The 18,454-nt window shown below is 45.5% G+C and overlaps 1 protein-coding gene across 1 annotated transcript in view; it reads left to right on the top strand.

Annotated features, from left to right (window-relative positions):
* Positions 1-17,219, top strand: part of HDHD5 (haloacid dehalogenase like hydrolase domain containing 5) — a 17,402-nt gene extending 183 nt beyond the window's left edge. The window contains exons 2-9 of the mRNA XM_029955277.1: positions 35-110; positions 5,459-5,662; positions 6,707-6,819; positions 8,713-8,806; positions 10,110-10,143; positions 12,256-12,430; positions 15,975-16,163; positions 16,345-17,219. Of these exons, the coding sequence (XP_029811137.1) occupies positions 35-110; positions 5,459-5,662; positions 6,707-6,819; positions 8,713-8,806; positions 10,110-10,143; positions 12,256-12,430; positions 15,975-16,163; positions 16,345-16,678 (1,219 nt within the window). The 3' untranslated portion in view covers positions 16,679-17,219. The remainder of the gene's footprint in view (positions 1-34; positions 111-5,458; positions 5,663-6,706; positions 6,820-8,712; positions 8,807-10,109; positions 10,144-12,255; positions 12,431-15,974; positions 16,164-16,344) is intronic.
* The last annotated feature ends 1,235 nt before the right edge of the window (positions 17,220-18,454 follow it).

Raw genomic sequence — 18,454 nt, 5'->3', positions numbered from 1 at the left:
GCCTAGCGGCGGTCGGTGCCGTGCCGGGGCTCTGGTGGGGGGCCGCGCGCGCGGCGGCGGGGCTGTGGGGCCGCTGCCCCAGGAGAGGCTACGCCGCGGACCCCGCACAGGTGAGAACGCCCAGGTTCCCACCGAGCGGGTCCTCAGGGCTGGGGGTGGGGCCGGAGCCGCGGGGACTGAGGGGCCACCGCCGGGCCGCTCGGGCCTCCAGGGAAATGGCCTGGACTAGGCCGCTGACCTCGGAGCGCTTCGTTCTTTGCCGGAGCACGAGTGTCCCCGGCGTGTCCTGCCTCCCCCTCGGGGGATTTGCCGTGCCTTCGGCCTTAAAGAAAAGTTATTCCTGCTTGAGAAGGAACAAAACAAACCCCCAAAGCGCGCCTGGATGGTTACTTGGCCGCTCGCTGTTTTCGTCTCCAAAGTTACTCGGCAGTTTCTGTGTTCTTATTTTCCTGGTCAGGGTGTGATTCTTGCTCTGTGATTTTTCAGGATGACAATCTTCCGGTTTTGGTTTTAAACTTACATTTGGAAGAGATCTGGGGACTCGGGATAGACTCCCCTCTGGGGCCCGCGCCTATACACGGATAGCCCAGAGATGAATGTGGGTTTGTTTAGTGCGAGCTTTGCTACTTTGGTCCCATTCGCTTGTGGGCCTTGCTTATAACGAGCCTCAGTTACGTGCCGCCGAGTTTGGGGGAAGAGCTGAGGGGCGAGCGGAAGAGAACTGGCCCAGGGGCCCTGATTTGTGCCGGTGCTTTAGCAATAATTCTCTCAACAACTTTGGGAAGCTGAAGCTTGGAGTCGAGTTTTTAAGTACTTTTCTTTGTAAGGTCAAACAGCTGGTGGACAACTGTGCCCGGACTCTGTGTCGCCCTCACTTCCCCCTGGGCCATTTGTCTTTTTTTATTTTTCTTTTAAGAGGATCACTTCGTTTTCTAAAATCAGTTTCTTTATGTAATGATAATATTGCACATTTACATAGTGTTTTCACTGTAACCCTTTAATAGTTAAAATAATGACTTCTTTTTAAAAAAGCTCTTTGTGCCACATACTTCACAATTACTAATTTATACGATTTTTGTAACAACTCTATGAGGTAAGTACTGTTATTCCATTTTACAGATGGAGGAACTGAAGCACAGAGAGGTTAAGCAACTTGCCCAAGGGTGTACAGCTGGTAAGTGATAGAATCCGGAACCCAAGGCAGTCTGGTGCCAGAGTCCTAGCTCTTAACAGCTATGTTATCACTATTCTCAGTTTTGCATATGGGGCAGCTAAGATTCAGAGTTAAGTGACTTGACTAGTGTCACAGAGCTAAAAGTGGCCATGCTGGAAGCATGGAATGAGAATATTTTGGTAAAAGCGCTTTTTGCCATCATTTGTAACGTTGTATTGGCTCTAGCGTTTTTGCAGGTGCTTTTTCCAAATGACTTTCTGATAGAGTCGAAAAAGGGATGTAGGGCTACACCCAGCATTTCAGAGTACTAGCCTTAGAATTGAATCCCGCCTGTACTCTTTACTGAATGACTTAAGGCAAATTACTTAGCTTCCTAAGCTTCAATTTCTCCATCTGTGTACTGGTATTACTTACCATGCGGTGTTTTTGTGAAATATGTAGGGTACTTTGCACAGTGACTGGCACATAGTAAGTTCTCTTAAATGTGGAAGTGGTTGGAGTAGACAGTGAAGTACACGATAGTTCTAATGCTATTGTTGAAAACATACCAAACTAATTCCAGGTAAGAAGCAAAAATACAAAGGAACATCTTAGTAGTCACTTCATTTCAACTAATCTTAAAATCACACAGTTTGGGGCACCTGGGTGGCTCAGTCGGGTTAAATATCTGATTTCGGCTCAGGTTATGGTCTTGTGGCCTTCAAGCCCTGCATCGGGCTCTGTGCTAACAACTCCGATTTAGGATTGTGTGTGTCCCTCTCACTCTGCCCCTCCCCTGCTCATGCTCTTCTCTCTCTCTCTCAAAAATAAACATTAGGAAAAAAAATTTTTTTTTAAATCACACATTTTATCAGTGCCACAGATAGGAACTTTAGGATTTGGCCTAATACACAGGACTAGTTCAAAACAAAACAAAACAATACAGCCAAGTGATACAGAAGAAAAGTCAGAGTATAAATACAGAAGAGAATGAAAAGAAAAATGAAAAAATAAATGAAAGAAAGTCTCTCTAGATACCTTCACTTAAAAAATTTAATAAACTTTATTTTTTAGAGAATTTTTAGGTTTACAGGAAAATTGAACAGAAACTGTAGAGAAATCTTATATCTACTCCATCTTCTCCCAGCTTCCTGTGTCGATATCTGGGTGTTAGTGTGGCGCATTTGTTATAATTAACTTGCACCCTTACTTTCTTGTTCCTGGGTGCCTGGTTTTTCTGTGTACATTCACCAGAGGGTTGGAGGTGTACAATTACTCGTTTATATAGTTAGAGATGAGGAAGCCTTAAGGATATTAATAAATTGCCCTGAAAACCTTCCTGTTCTAAGTAGCAGGGGCTGTGGAGTCTTATATCCAAGAGAGCAAATTTTGTGGCTATTTAGGATATGGCCATTAAAACTGTGTATGGTTAAATTTTGTAGCCATCAGCACAAATGAGACATTTTATTTTTTTAACTATGTAAGTTTTCAAAAATCCAAAAACAATAATATTATGAACCGATATAACCATTTCCCAGATTTAGCAATTAATGGACATTTTGCCACACTTGCTTTGCTTGTGCCCCTCCCCTCTCTTTTTTTCCAGCTTTAAGGTTTTTTGTTTTTTATTTTTTCCAGCTGTAAGATTTTAAAATGAATTGCTGATTTCTTGTCATTCTACCCTCAAATTCTTCTGTGTGTACCTTTAAGAAAAATGACATTTTAAACATAACTACAATGCTGTTATACCTAACAACATTAGTAGTTCCTTAATATAACTTAGAATCCTAACCTTTTTTTTAATGCTTATTTTTGAGAGAGAGAGAAAGAGGCAGAGCAAGAGGGAGGGAGAATCCCAAGCAGACTCCCTCCCTGCAGGGCTCAATCCCACAACTCTGAGATCATGACCTGAGCTGAATCAAGAGTTGGACACTTACTGACTGAGCCACCCCAGCACCCCTAAAAAAAGTTTTTTTTAAGTAATCTCTTTCCTCAATGTGGGGCTTGAACTAATGACCCCAAGATCAAGAGTCACATGCCACCTGAGCCAGCCAGGTATCCAAGGAATGAATTTTTTAAAAATGGACAGTGTTCACAGTGCCTGACTGACTCAGTAGGAAGAGCATGCAACTCTTTATCTTAGGGTTGTGTGTTCGAGCCCCATGTTAGGTGTAGAGATTACTAAAATAAATAAACTTAGAAAGGACAATATTCTACTGTATAAGTCCCAAGAAATATATATTGGGAGAGATACCATTTTTTGAACTTTTAAATTAACAGGATGTTTGGTAATTAAACTCCTTGGTACATGTGAAAATTAGTATCTGCAAGTATAAAGTGCATTACCAGTGGCTGTATAAGTTGATATATATTTTTATTTTTTTAAGTTTATGTATTTATCTTGAGAGAGAGAGAGAGAATGAGCAGGGGAGGGAGAGGGAGACATAGAGGATCTGAAACAAGCTCTGTGCTGACAGCGGGGCTTGAACTCATGAACTGTGAGATCATGATGTGAGCTGAAGTTGGATGCTGAACTGACTGAGCCAGCCAGGTGCCTCTGTTTTTATTTATTTTAATGTTTATTTATTTATTTTTGAGAGGAGGAAAGAACACAAGCAGGGGAGGGTCAGAGAGAGAGAAGGAGACAGAGAATCCAAAGCAGGCTCCAGGCTCCAAGTTGTCTGTGCAGAGCCCAATGTATGGCTCAAACTCATAAACTGTGAGAGATCACCACCTGGGCTGAAGTTGACTGCTTAACTGAGCCACCCGAGTGTCCCTGATAAATGTTTTTAGAAGACAGTTTGTTGATAGGTGTTGCATCATTAAAATGTTTGCACTCTTTTTTTTTAAAGATGATTTTGTTTTATTTTTAAATGTTTATTTTTGAGAGAGGGAAGGGCTGAGAGAGAGGGGGACAGAGGATCTGAAGCAGGCTCTGTACTGACAACAACAAACCCAATGTGGGGCTTGAACTCATGAACTGTGAGATTACAACCTGAGCTGAAGTCAGTCACTCAACTGACTGAGCCACCCAGGGGCTCAGTTTTTGCATCTTGACTTATTTTTTTTTTAATTTTGTAAAGTTTATTTATTTATCATGAGAGAGAAAGAGCACAAGCAGGGGAGGGGCTGAGAGAGAGAGAGAGAGAGAGAGAGAGAGAGAGAGAGAGAGAGAGAGACAGAGGATCCTAAGCAGGCTCCATGCCCCAACATGGGGCTTGATACCACAAACTGCGAGATCATGACCTGAGCCAAAATCAAGAGTCAGACACTTAACCAACTGAGCTACCCACATGCCCCTGCACTCTTGATTTATTCTCCTATTTTTATGAATCTAGCTTAAGGAAAAACCAGTAAGCATGAAGAAGTTCCTTATAGCATTATTTGTAGTAGCAAAAATGTAGGAAAGCATGTGTACAAAATACAGGGAAATAGAATGTTAGGGAATATTCACTCAGAATTATGTAGCTAGAAATGATGTTTAGGATGTAGAGCTATGTATATTGATACAGAAAGATAAGTAAGAGTTACCAAAAGGTATCTTAAAAAAAGATCAGAGGGAAAAGAAAAGTATAGTATAATGCCATTGTGTGTTAATTAACAGATAAATTATTACTACAGATTTATAAAAAGTTCCTGGAAACATGTAAGACAGGAAACAACACTAAGTGGAAGAAGGAGGCAAGAAACTTAAAAAATTTTTTATATCCTCTGTAGCAATTGAGTTTTTTAGAACTCCATGTACGTTGTAATCAAACAAAATTATAAAAGGTGACTATGAAAGCTGTTGTAACAGATAAAAATATTTGAATGTCAAGCAAGAAGAACAGGATGCAAAATTGAATATATAAAGTATAGTTATAGCTATGTGATAAACATAAGAGTAGAAAAAGAAGAGTCTACGGTCATACCACACTGACCGTGCCTGATCTTGTCTGATCTCGGAAGCTAAGCAGGGTTGGGCCTGGTTAGTACTTGGATGGGAGAAAAAGATTAGAGATGAGATCGGTCAAGTTAAAATGCTGGGATGTTTTTGAATTTCTGTATTTTCCATTAAAAAAATCCTTTTATATTAATTATGTGAAGATGGTTTTAACCAAATAGTTATATCCTTAAAAAATACATGAAAAGGGACTAATTTGTTTTTTTAGATGGATTTGCCTTATCAGAAATCCCATGTCCTCATTTTCTGCTCAAAGCTCTAGGCAACTTGGGGATAATGAGGCGCACCACTTTGGAAGGGTCTTTCCTTCTTCCCCTTTGCCTCTTGACTCACGTTGTGGTGATTCTCTTCCCTCTGTGCAGAGCCCACCCACTTTTGGGTTCCTGTTGGACATCGATGGAGTGCTTGTGCGGGGTCACAGAGTGATCCCCGCTGCTCTGGAAGCGTTCCGTAGGCTGGTGAACTCTCATGGGCAGCTGCGGGTGCCCGTGGTCTTTGTCACAAATGCCGGGAACATCTTACAACAGAGCAAAGCCCAGGAGCTGTCAGCCCTGCTGGGGTTCAAGGTGAGGAGACAGGTGGAGACATGGAAGCCCAAAGACAGTGGAGACCCCCTTCCAACACTGACTAACCTGCCTTTCCTGGGTTTGGGCCCTGTGTTGAGAAGCCCATGGGCACGGCCAGTGGGTCAATAACTTGAAGTTCAAGCTTAGATTCATGAGTAGAGCCTCATCAGGATGGGCATTTTTTACATATCATTTCACATTGAGCACAAAAATCCTGTCCATGGATTTGATAGTTTCAGTCTGCTGTCTTTGTATCCATTTCTTTTCTGGGCACCAGGGTTGTCTCTTTTGGACTTTCAACCCCTAGAAAGCAAGGCTCACATTTTCCTAAATCTCTGTATACCAGGTGGCACTCTTGTTTCTCATAAGTAAGATGTTCACAACTGAATGAGCACCGTCCCCCAAAAGCAGTCCCTGTTTGCCTGCTTGGAGCTCCACATGGCATATCAACATTGACACATCCTTCTTTATTAAGGGTGGATTTAGTTTTTGGAAACAGCTGTTTGGAACCAAAAGAGTAAATAAAGTGGCTGACTGACTGGGTAGCACTGCTTGGGGCTGAGCGTAGAGCAAAGGAGTGTAACTGGCTCCCTTCTGTGGCTTCTGGAGAGGGCTCCGAAAACATGTGAATGTTGGCCGCATTGTTGGAGTTCGTGCTATATAAATGTGAAAAAGCTAAGTCTTTAAGTAGAACTGAAAATAGAAAGTCAAAGTCAGAAGCAGATTTCTGTGACAATGACAACATGCACGTAAACCCTGTGGTCTCCAGTTGGAGGAACTGAGCAGAACAGGTCTGGTGAGTGGTCAGAACCCATGACTGATGGCATTTCCTGCTTGTTGGTTATTTGTGGCAAGAGCCAAAGCAGGTTCTTCTCACACTTGTTGGGTAGTGCCTAGAAGTGTCGGGTGCCGGAAAAGGCTGCCCCACCTTTTTTCTGGGCAGATTGTTTTCTTTTCTAAGTGAAAAGCCACCTATTTCCCTATTATGTTCGCTCAAGTGTTGTGTCACCTCTGCTGTCCTCTGTCTTTTGGCTGTCCCTACAGGTGGAGCCAGACCAAGTCATTCTCTCTCACAGCCCCATGAAGCTCTTCTCCCAGTACCACAGCAAGCGGATGCTGGTGTCTGGGCAGGGGCCCCTGGTGGAAAATGCCCGAGCGTATCCTTTTGGTGATTCTTGCTCTGGCTGAAGAGGAAGGGACAGGACTGGAGTTTTCCTCCCATGGCTGAGGGGGGACTGTAGTGAGGTGTGCTTGGCTGCTGGTGCCAGAGCTTATGGGATATGTGGTAGGCCCTGGAGGGAGGGAGGATGGTTCCCAGGTACGGCCAGTCCTGGTCCCCAGTAGTTTCCAAAAGCCAGCCCACTGAATCAGCATCTGCTGGGGAGCCTAAAATACAGATTCTTGGGGCGCCTGGTTGGCTCAGTTGGTTGATCGTCTGACTTCGGCTCAGGTCATGATCTCACGGTTTGTGGCTTTGAACCCCGCATCAGTCTCCATACTGACAGCTCAGAGACTGGAGCCTGCTTCTCGGATTCTGTGTTTCCTTCTCTCTCTGCCCCTCCCCTGCTCATGCTCTCTTTTTCTCTCTCAAAAATAAATAAACTTAAACAAATTACAGATTCTTGGTTCACTAGGGCTGAGATAAAAATCAGCAGTCTGTATGTTGAAAGAGAAAACTGTAATTAGGGTTGGGAACCCCTGCTCTGCGCTGTTCCTTGGGGTGGGTGCTCAATCAGCTTATCAACTAATATTATCTACAGCGAACCTTTTGGGTGTGTGTATACACTTAGGAGGCAGAAGACTTGGTCCCTGTTCTTATTTGCTAGTTCTGCGAACCCGTGCTGAGCACTTGCTGTGTACCAGCCCCGTGCTGCATCCTCTGCAGGGGAGAGGGGCCAAGAGAAGCACATGGGACTGTGTCTTCCTCAAAGGGTTCATGCTGGAGGAGGCAGGAGTAGCACAGCCACAAAGGATGCAGCAGTGTTTGAGAGGACATATGATTGAGGACTAAAGAGCACACACAGTATAGGCTCTTAGAGTCACAGGTGTTGGGAAGGGAGCACCTGGGAATGGGAATGACTGGTGGCCTCATGGAGGGATGTGGCTGTGCCACAGGAGACGGTTGTGGCTTTCCATGCGGGGAAGGAGCTAAGGAGGCTGGGGAGAGCAGGGAAGATGTGGATCCCTGAAGCAGGAGATTGGATTGGGACAGGGGAGTAACAGGAAGAGTGGTGTCTTGGAAAGGAAACCTCAGAAGTAAGGGCAAGAGGCCAGCGAACTTACTTATTTGTGTGGGCAGGGGAGTCATTGCAGGTGTTGCTGACAGGGTGATCTGATGGAAGCATTTTTGGGAGATTCATTTTGAAAGTAATCTGAAACCATGCCCAGTTAAGATTTTAAGTGGGACTTGAGGATGAGAAAATGGAGGCAGGTCTTGGAGAGATGAGGTTTGTTGGCGCTGACTTTCCACTCTCATGGCTTCTCCATGCTGTCCGAATCTGGCTCATCAAGAGTCAGCGCAAGTCTGACGTCTCTGGACTCTGCCTAGGCACCAGCCCACGGAGGAGTCTCCTCTTTTGAACTCAACACACGTGGCAGCACTGTTCACAGAGTGCTGGTTTATTTTTTTTTCCTTTTCTTTTATTTATTTATATATTTTTTAACGTTTATTTATTTTTATTTTTATTTTTTTTAATAGTTTATTGTCACAGAGTGCTGGTTTAGATGGGCCCTGGCATGTGGTGAGCTTAAGGCCAGATATTCTTGTGTGCTTTTGTGCCCTGGTAGTGCCCAGCATAGGACCTGACACCGGAGTGTGCCCAGGGACTGCCAAGGCATCGCTGTGGCAGTATGTATCCCTGCTTTACCTGTGTAGTCGCAGGCTGTCCTCCAGGATTGCCATTGGCTTTGCAGGACTGTGTCTGGGCTCTCACTGGTTTACTCCTGTCTGGGGATTGGGTGGACTAGTGTGGTTGGGACTGTGTTGGTTCCCCTCACCTTAGAGACATCTCCCAGAATGGTCCAGCTTTGCTTCCCTGATCTTGCTGTAGACTGGGCTTTGAGAATGTGGTTACTGTGGATGAGCTGCGGATGGCCTTTCCTGTGCTTGACATGGTGGATCTCCAGCGGCGGCCGAAGACCACGGTAATGATGAGCGTGCTCCTGGGTGTTTAATTTTGTCCTCTATTCCCCACATGGGTTCCTCTTACCAACCTTGCAACCCCTCCCTCCAAGAACTTCATCTCGTTCACCTTGCAGAGGCATATCTGGCCAAGGATTTGTTCCCCAGATACACAAGGATGCCCCAGAGGAGCAACAGGCTCCTAAGGGCTTTCCTTTCGGTACTTAGCAGAGAACCCCTTTCAGTGCCCTGCCATCTCCAGTGAGGAGTTCTGTATTTTACCAGCCGGCTTTCTGAGTGTTGCTTGGGAGAATCATTAACCTTTGTGAAATTAATCATTGTTGCTACTTCATCCTGAAGCTTGCTATGGAGAGTTGTCCTTATGAGAAACGGCTTGCTTTTAAAAGTAACCAGCAGTTCTGAGTATGCCCATGTTCCTTTTGGGTTTGGCTCCTATTTGAACCACCTGTTTGACTTCTCTCTTCTGATTACTAGTCACAGAGCCTCTCATTGGTCTCTTAGAGGATGACTACCGGCCCTTGGTGGCCTTTGGCCCTCACTTCCTCATGTGAACTCTGTGTCATAATGGCCTGCAGTTTAAGTCAAACCACTGTCAAATTGTGGAGAAATGCAGCTATAAACAGACAAGTTTAACTTTTGTTTATGTAGCCTTAGTCCTTTCTCTAGGGCTTTCTGATTGAATAGAGTACTTTATTGCCTTTGAAAGCTTTCTCCTAGCATCATGCAAATTATGTGGAGAGCTAGAATGTCAGAGTTGGAACAGATATTAGAGCAGCTCAGAGACTGAGCCCCACACAGAGGAAGGGACCTGCCCCAGGTCACAAAGCTGGTTAGTAGTAGAGCCAGGACTAAGGAAGGAACCAGGAGATTGATAAAGTGAAGACTCCTGCCTCCCCATGTCCTATCAAGAGAAATGTTCCATCATGCCCTGATGGCCTCCCTTTTCTTCATAGACTTAACCTTTCATCTTAGCTACCTGATTCTAGACTCTTGCTTGGCCAATAACTTACCTCCTGTCCTCACTGGAGAAGGACAGCTGACTAGCCCTTCCTCCTGGGAGATTTTCATATGTGGGTTCCCTCAGCCTGTTCTTTGGTAGCCCTCCTCCTCCTCTCTTTACTCCTCGTAGATTTTCTTCCTCAGTCCTCTCTGGCTTCTCCTTGGCATGGGCTAGGCCATGGGGGTGGTCTTTGATCTGTCTAAAGTGTGTTTTTCCTCCTGCTGCCCCTTGAAACTGGTTATGTGGCTGTCGGGTAGAGGACTGGGACTGTGGCATTGATGAGCCTGTTCTTTGTCTCTTGGCAGCCCCTTCTAAGGAACGACTTTCCTGCCATTGAAGGTAATGAGGTCCTCTGCTGGGGTAGGCGTGGCTCTGGATGCTTCTTTCGGCCCTCCAGGCTGTCCTAGTGTGACTGTGTGCCTGCAGACGGGTAGGGTGGCTAGGGGTGTTGGACATCAGGTTGTGTGGGTTCTAGTCTCAGATCTGCCACTCACTACCTCTGAGACATTTGTTTTTAATCTTTCTTTCCCGATATCATTTGCCTTATTATTCCAGAAAAATTGTAAGTATAGAAAATTTAAGCATGGAAAGGCCCTCAAAGGTTATCTAAGCCAGCATTTCACAGTTCCATTAAATCCAGTTCTCCCTTGTGTAATGTCCTCTTTACTACCCTGCAGTGAAGTTCGCTGATACTGTATACTAATTGAATACATACTGAATACATACACACATTGTATGTTAAAAACTAACTAGAATATAAAGTCCTAATTTTTTTTTTAGTTTATTTATTTTGAGAGAGAGAGAGCACATGAGTCAGGGAGGGGTAGAGAGAGAGAGGGGGAGAGAGAGAATCCCAAGCAGGCTCTGCACAATCCTGGATATCCACCATGGGATCATGATCTGAGCCAAAGTCACACATTCGACTGACTGAACTACCCAGGTGCCCCCAAAGCCCTAATTGTAGAGGGAGAGATAAAACAAAATATTTTTAATAAGGTAATATGTTTTTCAATAAGTAAATGATTATTCAAGACATAATAAAGTTGTAAAATGATAATACAAAACATGGAATCACCATGAATGTTATAGCTACAAATGCAGGCTGATCTAAGTGTGATAGGTGTGATATAGATGTGTTTTATTCGTGACTTGGAAATTAGGGGCAGCATTGTCATTGGTGAAGTGATTTTCCAAAATAGGGAACAGCTATTGGTAAAGTTTTCAAAAGATAAAGTGCAGTGTTTTCCTGACTTACGTGATAGTTTCATTTTTGGAAAATGAGTGTTTATTAAAATTCTACCAAAAAATACTTTGTGTTTATATGTAAAATTAAATTAGGGCTTCAGCTTAATTTTTATAAATAGGTTGTTCACTTATGTGAATGTCAGATGGAACACTCAAATGTTAATAGGGGCCAGTTTTTTATTGTTTCGGAGTGTCCTGAGCATCTAGCATTCCTCGCCCCCTCTCATGATCCCTTGCCATGATCGTGACAATTAAAATACATCCTCCAGGGGTGCCTGGGTGACTTAGTCGGTTAAGAAACTGATTTCTGTTCAGGTCATGATCTCACAGTTTATGGGTTTGAGCTCCACATCAGGCTCTGTGCTGACAGGTCAGAGCTTGGGGCCTGCTTCAAATTCAGTGCCGTCCCTTCTCTCTGCCCCTCCCCTGCTCATGTTCTCTCTCTTAAAAATAATAAATAAACATAATAAATAAATAAAATAAAATACATTCTCCAGTTTCTAGAACACCTCCCTAGGGGGCCTACTTCCCCATTGAGACCACTGGTTTTGTTTGGTCACTGGCCTTGTAGCTGATATTGGCAGCTACCATTTGCTGAGTGCTGTGTCCAGCATGGATTAAGTACTTTATTATATCATTTTCATCCTAAACAATAGTAGGTATTGTTATTACATAGTAGGAAAGCTGAGGCTTAGAGAAGGTAAATAATTTACCCATAGTCACAGAGGCAAATTGACAGGGATTTGGAATGCAGGTCTGTGTCACTCTGGATCCCCTTCTCCTAGCTGTTGGGTTTACAGGCGTCTGGGGCTCAGAGAGAAGTGGCTGAGAAAGGTGAGCTCTTTGCCAGGTTCTTGTGGGTGAGGTAGTCAGGAGAGCATTAGTCAACAGGAGGAAGCAGGCCTGAGACTTGTCTGCTGCTTTTCTTTGTTTTCACCTTTTCTGTGAAGTACTGGCAAATAAAAGTGAAAATGGGAGGCCTTTGGCAGTGCATTCCTGAGTCCTGGGCTTTGTTCACCTTGAGTGAATGGGTGAATGGCTCTTGAAGGCTGGTTCTGGGAACTGTGCCCTTGCAGGGGTGTGTACTGGCATCAGGGGTGACGCCAGCTGGCATCAGCTGGCCTCCTGAGGGCCTTCCTCCTGCCTGCCACAGAGGGTAGGCAGAGTGTCCTGCAACCCTCACCTCTGTGCCTGTACTCTTTAAAGGGGTACTCCTCCTTGGGGAGCCTGTCCGCTGGGAGACAAGCTTGCAGCTGATCATGGATGTCCTTCTCAGCAATGGAAACCCTGGGACTGGTCTGGCGACGGCCCCCTATCCCCATCTTCCTGTCCTGGCCAGCAACATGGATCTCCTTTGGATGGCTGAAGCCAAGATGCCCAGGTGAGGACACAGGGTCTGTGGGCTTGGTTCTGGTGGCCACTGCCAGCTGTTGCTTGGGGGGTCCTGCTGACAGTTTCCTACCATCATCCCAGTACCCTGGGCAGTCAGATCCCTGCATGAGTGAACCCAATATTTGCCGTAGAAACTTGATTTTCTGGGAGGATTTTCAAGGGGTCACTTCTAATTATTAAATGAAAAGTGTAGCTTACTGAGCACTGAAGATATGTTGAGATGATCTTTAATGCAAGACTTTTGCCCTCTAGAATCTTAAAGTGTTATTTTTTTTAAGATTTTTTTTAAAGGTTATATAGTTTATTTTTAGTGGGGGAGAGAGGGAGGGAGAGAGAATCCCAAGCAGGCTCTACACTGTCAGCCCAGAGCCTGATCTGGAGCTTGAACTCATGAACCAAGATCATGACCGGAGCCAAAATCAAGAGTCCAATACTTAACCAACTGAGCAACTCAAATGCCCCTTTTTAAAGATTTTTATTTTTTTGAAGTAATCTCTATCCCCAATGTGAGGCTTGAATTCATGACCCCTGAATCAAGATATGTGCGCTTCACCAACTGAGCCAGCTGGGCACCCCCAGAACATGTTTTTGCCTGTGGAACCCAAATGATAGATGACTTCGGAGGCCTAGCAGTACAACTGCCCCTTGTCTTGTCCCCGTAGCACGGGTCCTCTCAACTGTTTTCTCCTGTCCTTAGGATGTAGGAGCAGGGGATGCAGTAATTATTCTGATGATTATTTAGGCCAGAGAACTGAGACCCAGTGGGTAAGTGGATTTCTCAAAGGTCCACGTTCCTTGCTCCACTGTTTGAACCTCATCTGCCCTGTCCTTTTCAGAGACTGAGCACAGTCTAGGCAGCACTCTTTCTAGCCCTCAAGGGCCTTCCTGGAAGGACAGCTCTGGGTACTGTGTACTGTATGGCTGCTCCAATCTCAGGCCTAAAGTCGAGAGTTTTCTCTCCCAGCTACTGATTCCCAGTGTGCTCTGTGAGTAATCCATCAACAGTGGGCAGCAGGCCCGACCCTTGACATGACTGAAGTCACGCCATTCATTAACTCCAAAGAGATGGGTGTTAGGGAATTCCATTGTTACTTTTAAAGGTGTGTTTCTGCAGGGGCACCTGGGTGGCTCAATCGGTTAAGCATCTGACTCTTGATTTTGTCTCAGGTCATGATCTCACAGTATGAGATTGAGCCCTGCATCGGGGCTCTGAGCTGCTGAGTGTGGAGCCTGCTTAGGACTCTCTCTCTCTCTCTCTCTCTCTCTCTCTCTCTCTCTCTCTCTCCCTCCCTCCCTCCCTCCCTCCCTCCCTCCCTCCCCCTGTCTCTCTCTCTCTCTCTCTCTCTCTCTCTCTGCCCTCCTGCCTTCTCTGCCCTCCCACACTTGTGCTTTCTTTTTCTCTCTCAAAATAAAGAAATAAACATTTAAAAAAAGGTATATTTCTTCAGGTTAGACATTTTCTCTGAAGTATTCTTACTATAATTCGTGTGTGCTGATCCTTGGTGAGAGGGATTTGGTTATGTAGGCTGGAACTGAATAGCAGAGGGCAAGTTTATAAACCAGATTTGAGATGAACTTTTTTCTTTTTTCTTTTTTAATAAGTGTTTTTATTTATTGAGAGCGAGAAAGTGTGAAAGCATGTGCAAGGAAAGGGCAGAGAGAAAGGAAGAGAGAGAATCCCAAGCAGGTTCAGCACTGTCAGTACAGAGCCTGACGCAGGGCTTTGAACTCATGAACTGAGATTATGACCTGAGCTAAAACCAAGAGTCGTATACTTAACTGACTGAGCCACCCAGGCATCCCGAGATTAATTTTCATTCGGTAATTTAAAAATTGAAAATAGAATTTGTCACATAAATAAGTGACACTGAAATACAACCTTATTTTGTTTTTTAATTATTTAAATTTTCTTTTTTATTTTTAATTTTCTTTTTTTAATATAATTTATTGTCAAGTTAGCTAACATACAGTGTGTACAGTCTACTCTTGGCTTCGGGGTTAGATTCCCATGGTTCATCGCTTACATACAACACCCAGTGCTCATCCCATCAAGTGCCTTTCTCAGTGCCCATCACCCATTTTCCCAACTCCCATCAACCCTCAGTTTGTTCTCTGTATTGAAGAGTCTCTTATGGTTTGCCTCCCTCTCTTTTTTTTCCTCTTCCTTTCCCACATGGTCTTCTATTAACTTTCTCAAGTTCCACATATGAGTGAAAACATTCTGTCTGTCCTCTGACTTATTTCACTTAGTATAATACCCTCCAGATCCATCCACGTTGCTGCAAATGGCAAAATTTCATTCTTTCTCGTTGCCAAGTAGTATTCCATTGTATGGATACCACATCTTCTTTATCTGTTCGTCAGTTGATGGACATTTGAGCTCTTCCCATACTTTGGCTGTTGAAAGTGCTACTATAAACATTGGGGTAAAATGTGCCCTATGAATCAGCACTCCTGTATCCTTTGGATAAATTCCTAGTACTGCTATTGCTAGGTCATAGGGAATTCTATTTTTAATTTTTTGAGGAACCTCCACACTTTTGTAGCATGGTTGCACCAGTTTGCATTCCCACCAGCAGTGCAAGAGGGTTCCCGTTTCTCCACATCATTGCCAGCTTCTTTTATTTCCTGAATTGTTAATTTTGGTCATTCTGAACAGTGTGAGGTGGTGTCTCAGTGTGGTTTTTATTTGTGAAATACAACTTTAATATGCTGGACAGTATCTGTTAGGATTTGGTTTAGCAGCCAGGGATGAAAACTCAAAACAAAAGTGTCTCAAACAAGATACTTTCTCATGTGAAAGAAGTGTGTGGCAGGCGGTTCAGGGCTGGTGTGGAAGTCCCATCTATGTGGGACATATACTCCCCTGTCTTCCTGCTCTGCAGCCCTTGGCTCTTCACAGCATAACCCAAAATGGCTGCCTGAACTCCAGCCACTGTATCAGCATTCCAGGCAGCAGGAAAGGAGTGGGGAAGGGTGGAACAGAGTACCCCGTCCCCAATTTTACACTTCCTGGGAGTTTAGCCCAGCACTTCTGATTTCATTGACTCTTTGCCTGTAGCTTATTTACATGGCCGCTCACCTCGCTGCAGTGGAGGCAAAGGAACATTTTCCATGCCTGGTCGCACATGGTGAGCTGCAAACTGACACTGAGAAAAACGGGGAGGATGGCAACCAATAGTCTGCCACAAATTTAAAGCTGAATTTAAACTTCGGTTTGTGGAGTCTTGACTGTCTGGGTTGTAATCCTAGCTCTGCCGTGTTGGGCAAATTACTTAATCTCTGTGCCTCAGTCTGCTCACTGAATGACCGCTATCTCATGGGGTTATTCTGAGAGGGAAGTGTGATAGGCAACCTCTAGTGCTCAGTGAACGTTAGAGATAACAGCAGGTCATAAAAACAGTCGTTCTTACTAGAAGTGAGTTCACTTTGACCTGTCACCAGCAGAGCGCTGGAGTGAAAGATTGGTGTGTAGGGTCCTGCTTAGAGTCCACGAGGGGAGGCCTGAGCTGCTGAGCTCTCTTCTCTGACAGGTTTGGACATGGCACCTTTTTGCTGTGCCTGGAAACCATTTACCAGAAAATGACGGGCAAAGAGCTGCGATACGAGGGCCTGATGGGCAAACCCAGCGTCCTCACTTACCAGTACGCAGAGGACCTGATCAGGCAGCAGGCGGAGAGGCGGGGCTGGGCGGCCCCCATCCGGACACTCTATGCTATCGGGTAAGTGCAGCTCCAGCTCCTCATTCCTTTCAAGACTCCCCCTGCCCTTTCTCCCTAGGCACTCACCCCCTCGTTTCCCTGTATCTGATGCACACTAGTCCCACAACTGTCCTCTCCTCTCTTTGCCTGGTAACACTGAACTGGGTTTTTTCCCCCTCTTTTCCGGTGCTGCCCCTGCCAGTGATAATCCTATGTCTGATGTCTACGGTGCCAACCTGTTCCACAAGTACCTGCAGATGGCGAAGCGTGATGGGGCGGAGGAGCAGGGGGCCGGTGGCCTGTGGAAGCAGCGACCCTCAGCAACCCAGAGCTGTGCCTCTATCCTAGTGTGCACTGGCGTGTACAGTCCCAAGGGCACGGAGCCCACCCAGCCTGCCCAGGGAGTAGAGGAGGCTCCATTCCATGGGCACCGGGACTTCAGCTTCAGCCCGGGGCTCATGGAGGCATCCCACATTGTGAATGATGTGAACGAGGCCGTGCAGCTGGTTTTCCACAAGGAGGGGTGGGTTTTGTAGTGAGGGCTGTGCATTGGAGGCAAGAGGGCGGGAGAGGCCCTGGAGCTTTAGGGGAGTCCTGTTGACTAGCTTCTGGCCCAGATCACTGGGCATCAAGTCAGGGCCGTTTCCAGTGACACTTCCTGCTGTCCCACAGGGTGTTATTAACTGGTCACTTAGAAGAAGACACTGGCTTTTTCTTCTGCTGGGCAGTAGCCGCAGAATTGTATCTGGGTAGCATTTTGAGTATAACAGTCAGGATTTTCTGGGCTCAGTTCCTGTCTGATTCTCCTGGCAGTCTGACCTCAGGCTAGTCCCTTTACCTCTGTGCCTCAGTTTCGTCTCTCATTTCAGTCGGGACTTCTGACAAAAGGGGAAGCGGTGGGAAATAATGTGGGAATTTCTGCAGAGCCTTGCCTGCATTGAAGGCACCACTGTGTGCCAGCAAGGTATGTCACTAACACTAAGATACTGTTTTTATTGTATTTTAGCTTATTGCCCAGAGATTTTTGGGCTTATTTTTTTAATTGAAAAAATCATAATAAATATTCATTATGCTGTCCATTGTGAAGTGCTTCTTGGAATGTACTAGAAGAATAGTGGGTGAACAGGGTGGGTGACCTTGAAGCAAAGAGATTGGTGCTGTTTTGCTCATATAACACTGCTGATGTGTCTCCTTTCCTATCTCTGTTCTCCGTCCCACCACCAACCCATCGCTGGCCTGCAAAGCCTGAGTCTGTCTAGGAATTAGTTATGCCCAGGCTTTGGTGTGCACTTGGCAACTTTTCTGATATGGAAAAGAAAGGATCTTGCTTATGGTTTGTTCTGAAAGAAGGAGCTTTTCCTGTGTGATCCTGGAAAGAATGTGTTACTTACATTCCTTCCTCTAGGAGCAATCCAGTTTCACTTTCCATGGTCTGTGTCACTTGTGATCCTGTGTTTGCCAAATCCCCTGGTCATTTCTTGCCCTCGTGTTACTCTCGCAGTCATTTGCATGTGTCACAAAGCTGATCATTCTCTTCCTCCTTCTTCTCAAAATACTCTTTACTTTGCTGTATCTGACTGACTTCCTGACCCTTTTGTTTGGATGCCTGGTAATCATTCAGAGGGGAGGGAACATAAGAGATTGAGAAGGAGTGGCCTGTGAAATAGTAGGGGAGTCACAAGTGCACAAGTGGGTGTCTGGAAAGCTGAGTGAACATGTTTCATGAAGGAGGGAGTGATGAGCTGTGCTCACTCCAGAAGTATCAGAACTTGGCTGTGTCCAAAGCTGAATGCAGTCCGACCTTACTCCTAGCACCCTGAGCAGCCTGGGTCCTGCTCTGGGTCCTGCTGCAGCACCCCCAGCCCCCACCCCCGCCCAAGACACAGCACTGAAGACAGTAGGCTGAAGGCTTAGACTCCTCTTTCTGTCTCATCTCCTATGGCCAGTCCATCAGCACATCCTGCACCTTTGCCTTCAGAATGTACCCAGAGTGTGAGTACTTCCCAGCCTTCAGGGCCGGCCTGCTCCAGACTGCTGCCTTGTTGTGGCAGCCTCTAGTCTGGCCTTCCTGCCTCATCTCCTCCCTCCCACTGTTTTCCCCTCAGCAGCCCAGAAACGAAGTCCTAAGTTTGACCTCTTCTCAGATCAAAATCCTCCGTGACTTTTCGTCTCACTCAGAGGAAAAGTGCACATTCTTCACTGCAGTACAAATGCCTCTACATCCTGTTCTTTCCCCTTCATGTCGTACCAGCCCAGCTGGCTCCCTTGCCAGTCCACCATACCCATTCCTGCCCCTGGGGCTCTGCACTCGT

This window comes from Suricata suricatta, chromosome 10 (genome assembly GCF_006229205.1).
Source record: "Suricata suricatta isolate VVHF042 chromosome 10, meerkat_22Aug2017_6uvM2_HiC, whole genome shotgun sequence".
In the NCBI taxonomy this organism is placed as follows: Eukaryota; Metazoa; Chordata; class Mammalia; order Carnivora; family Herpestidae; genus Suricata; species Suricata suricatta.
Note: the sequence above shows the minus strand (reverse complement) of the source record. Positions and strands in the feature narration are given on the sequence as shown.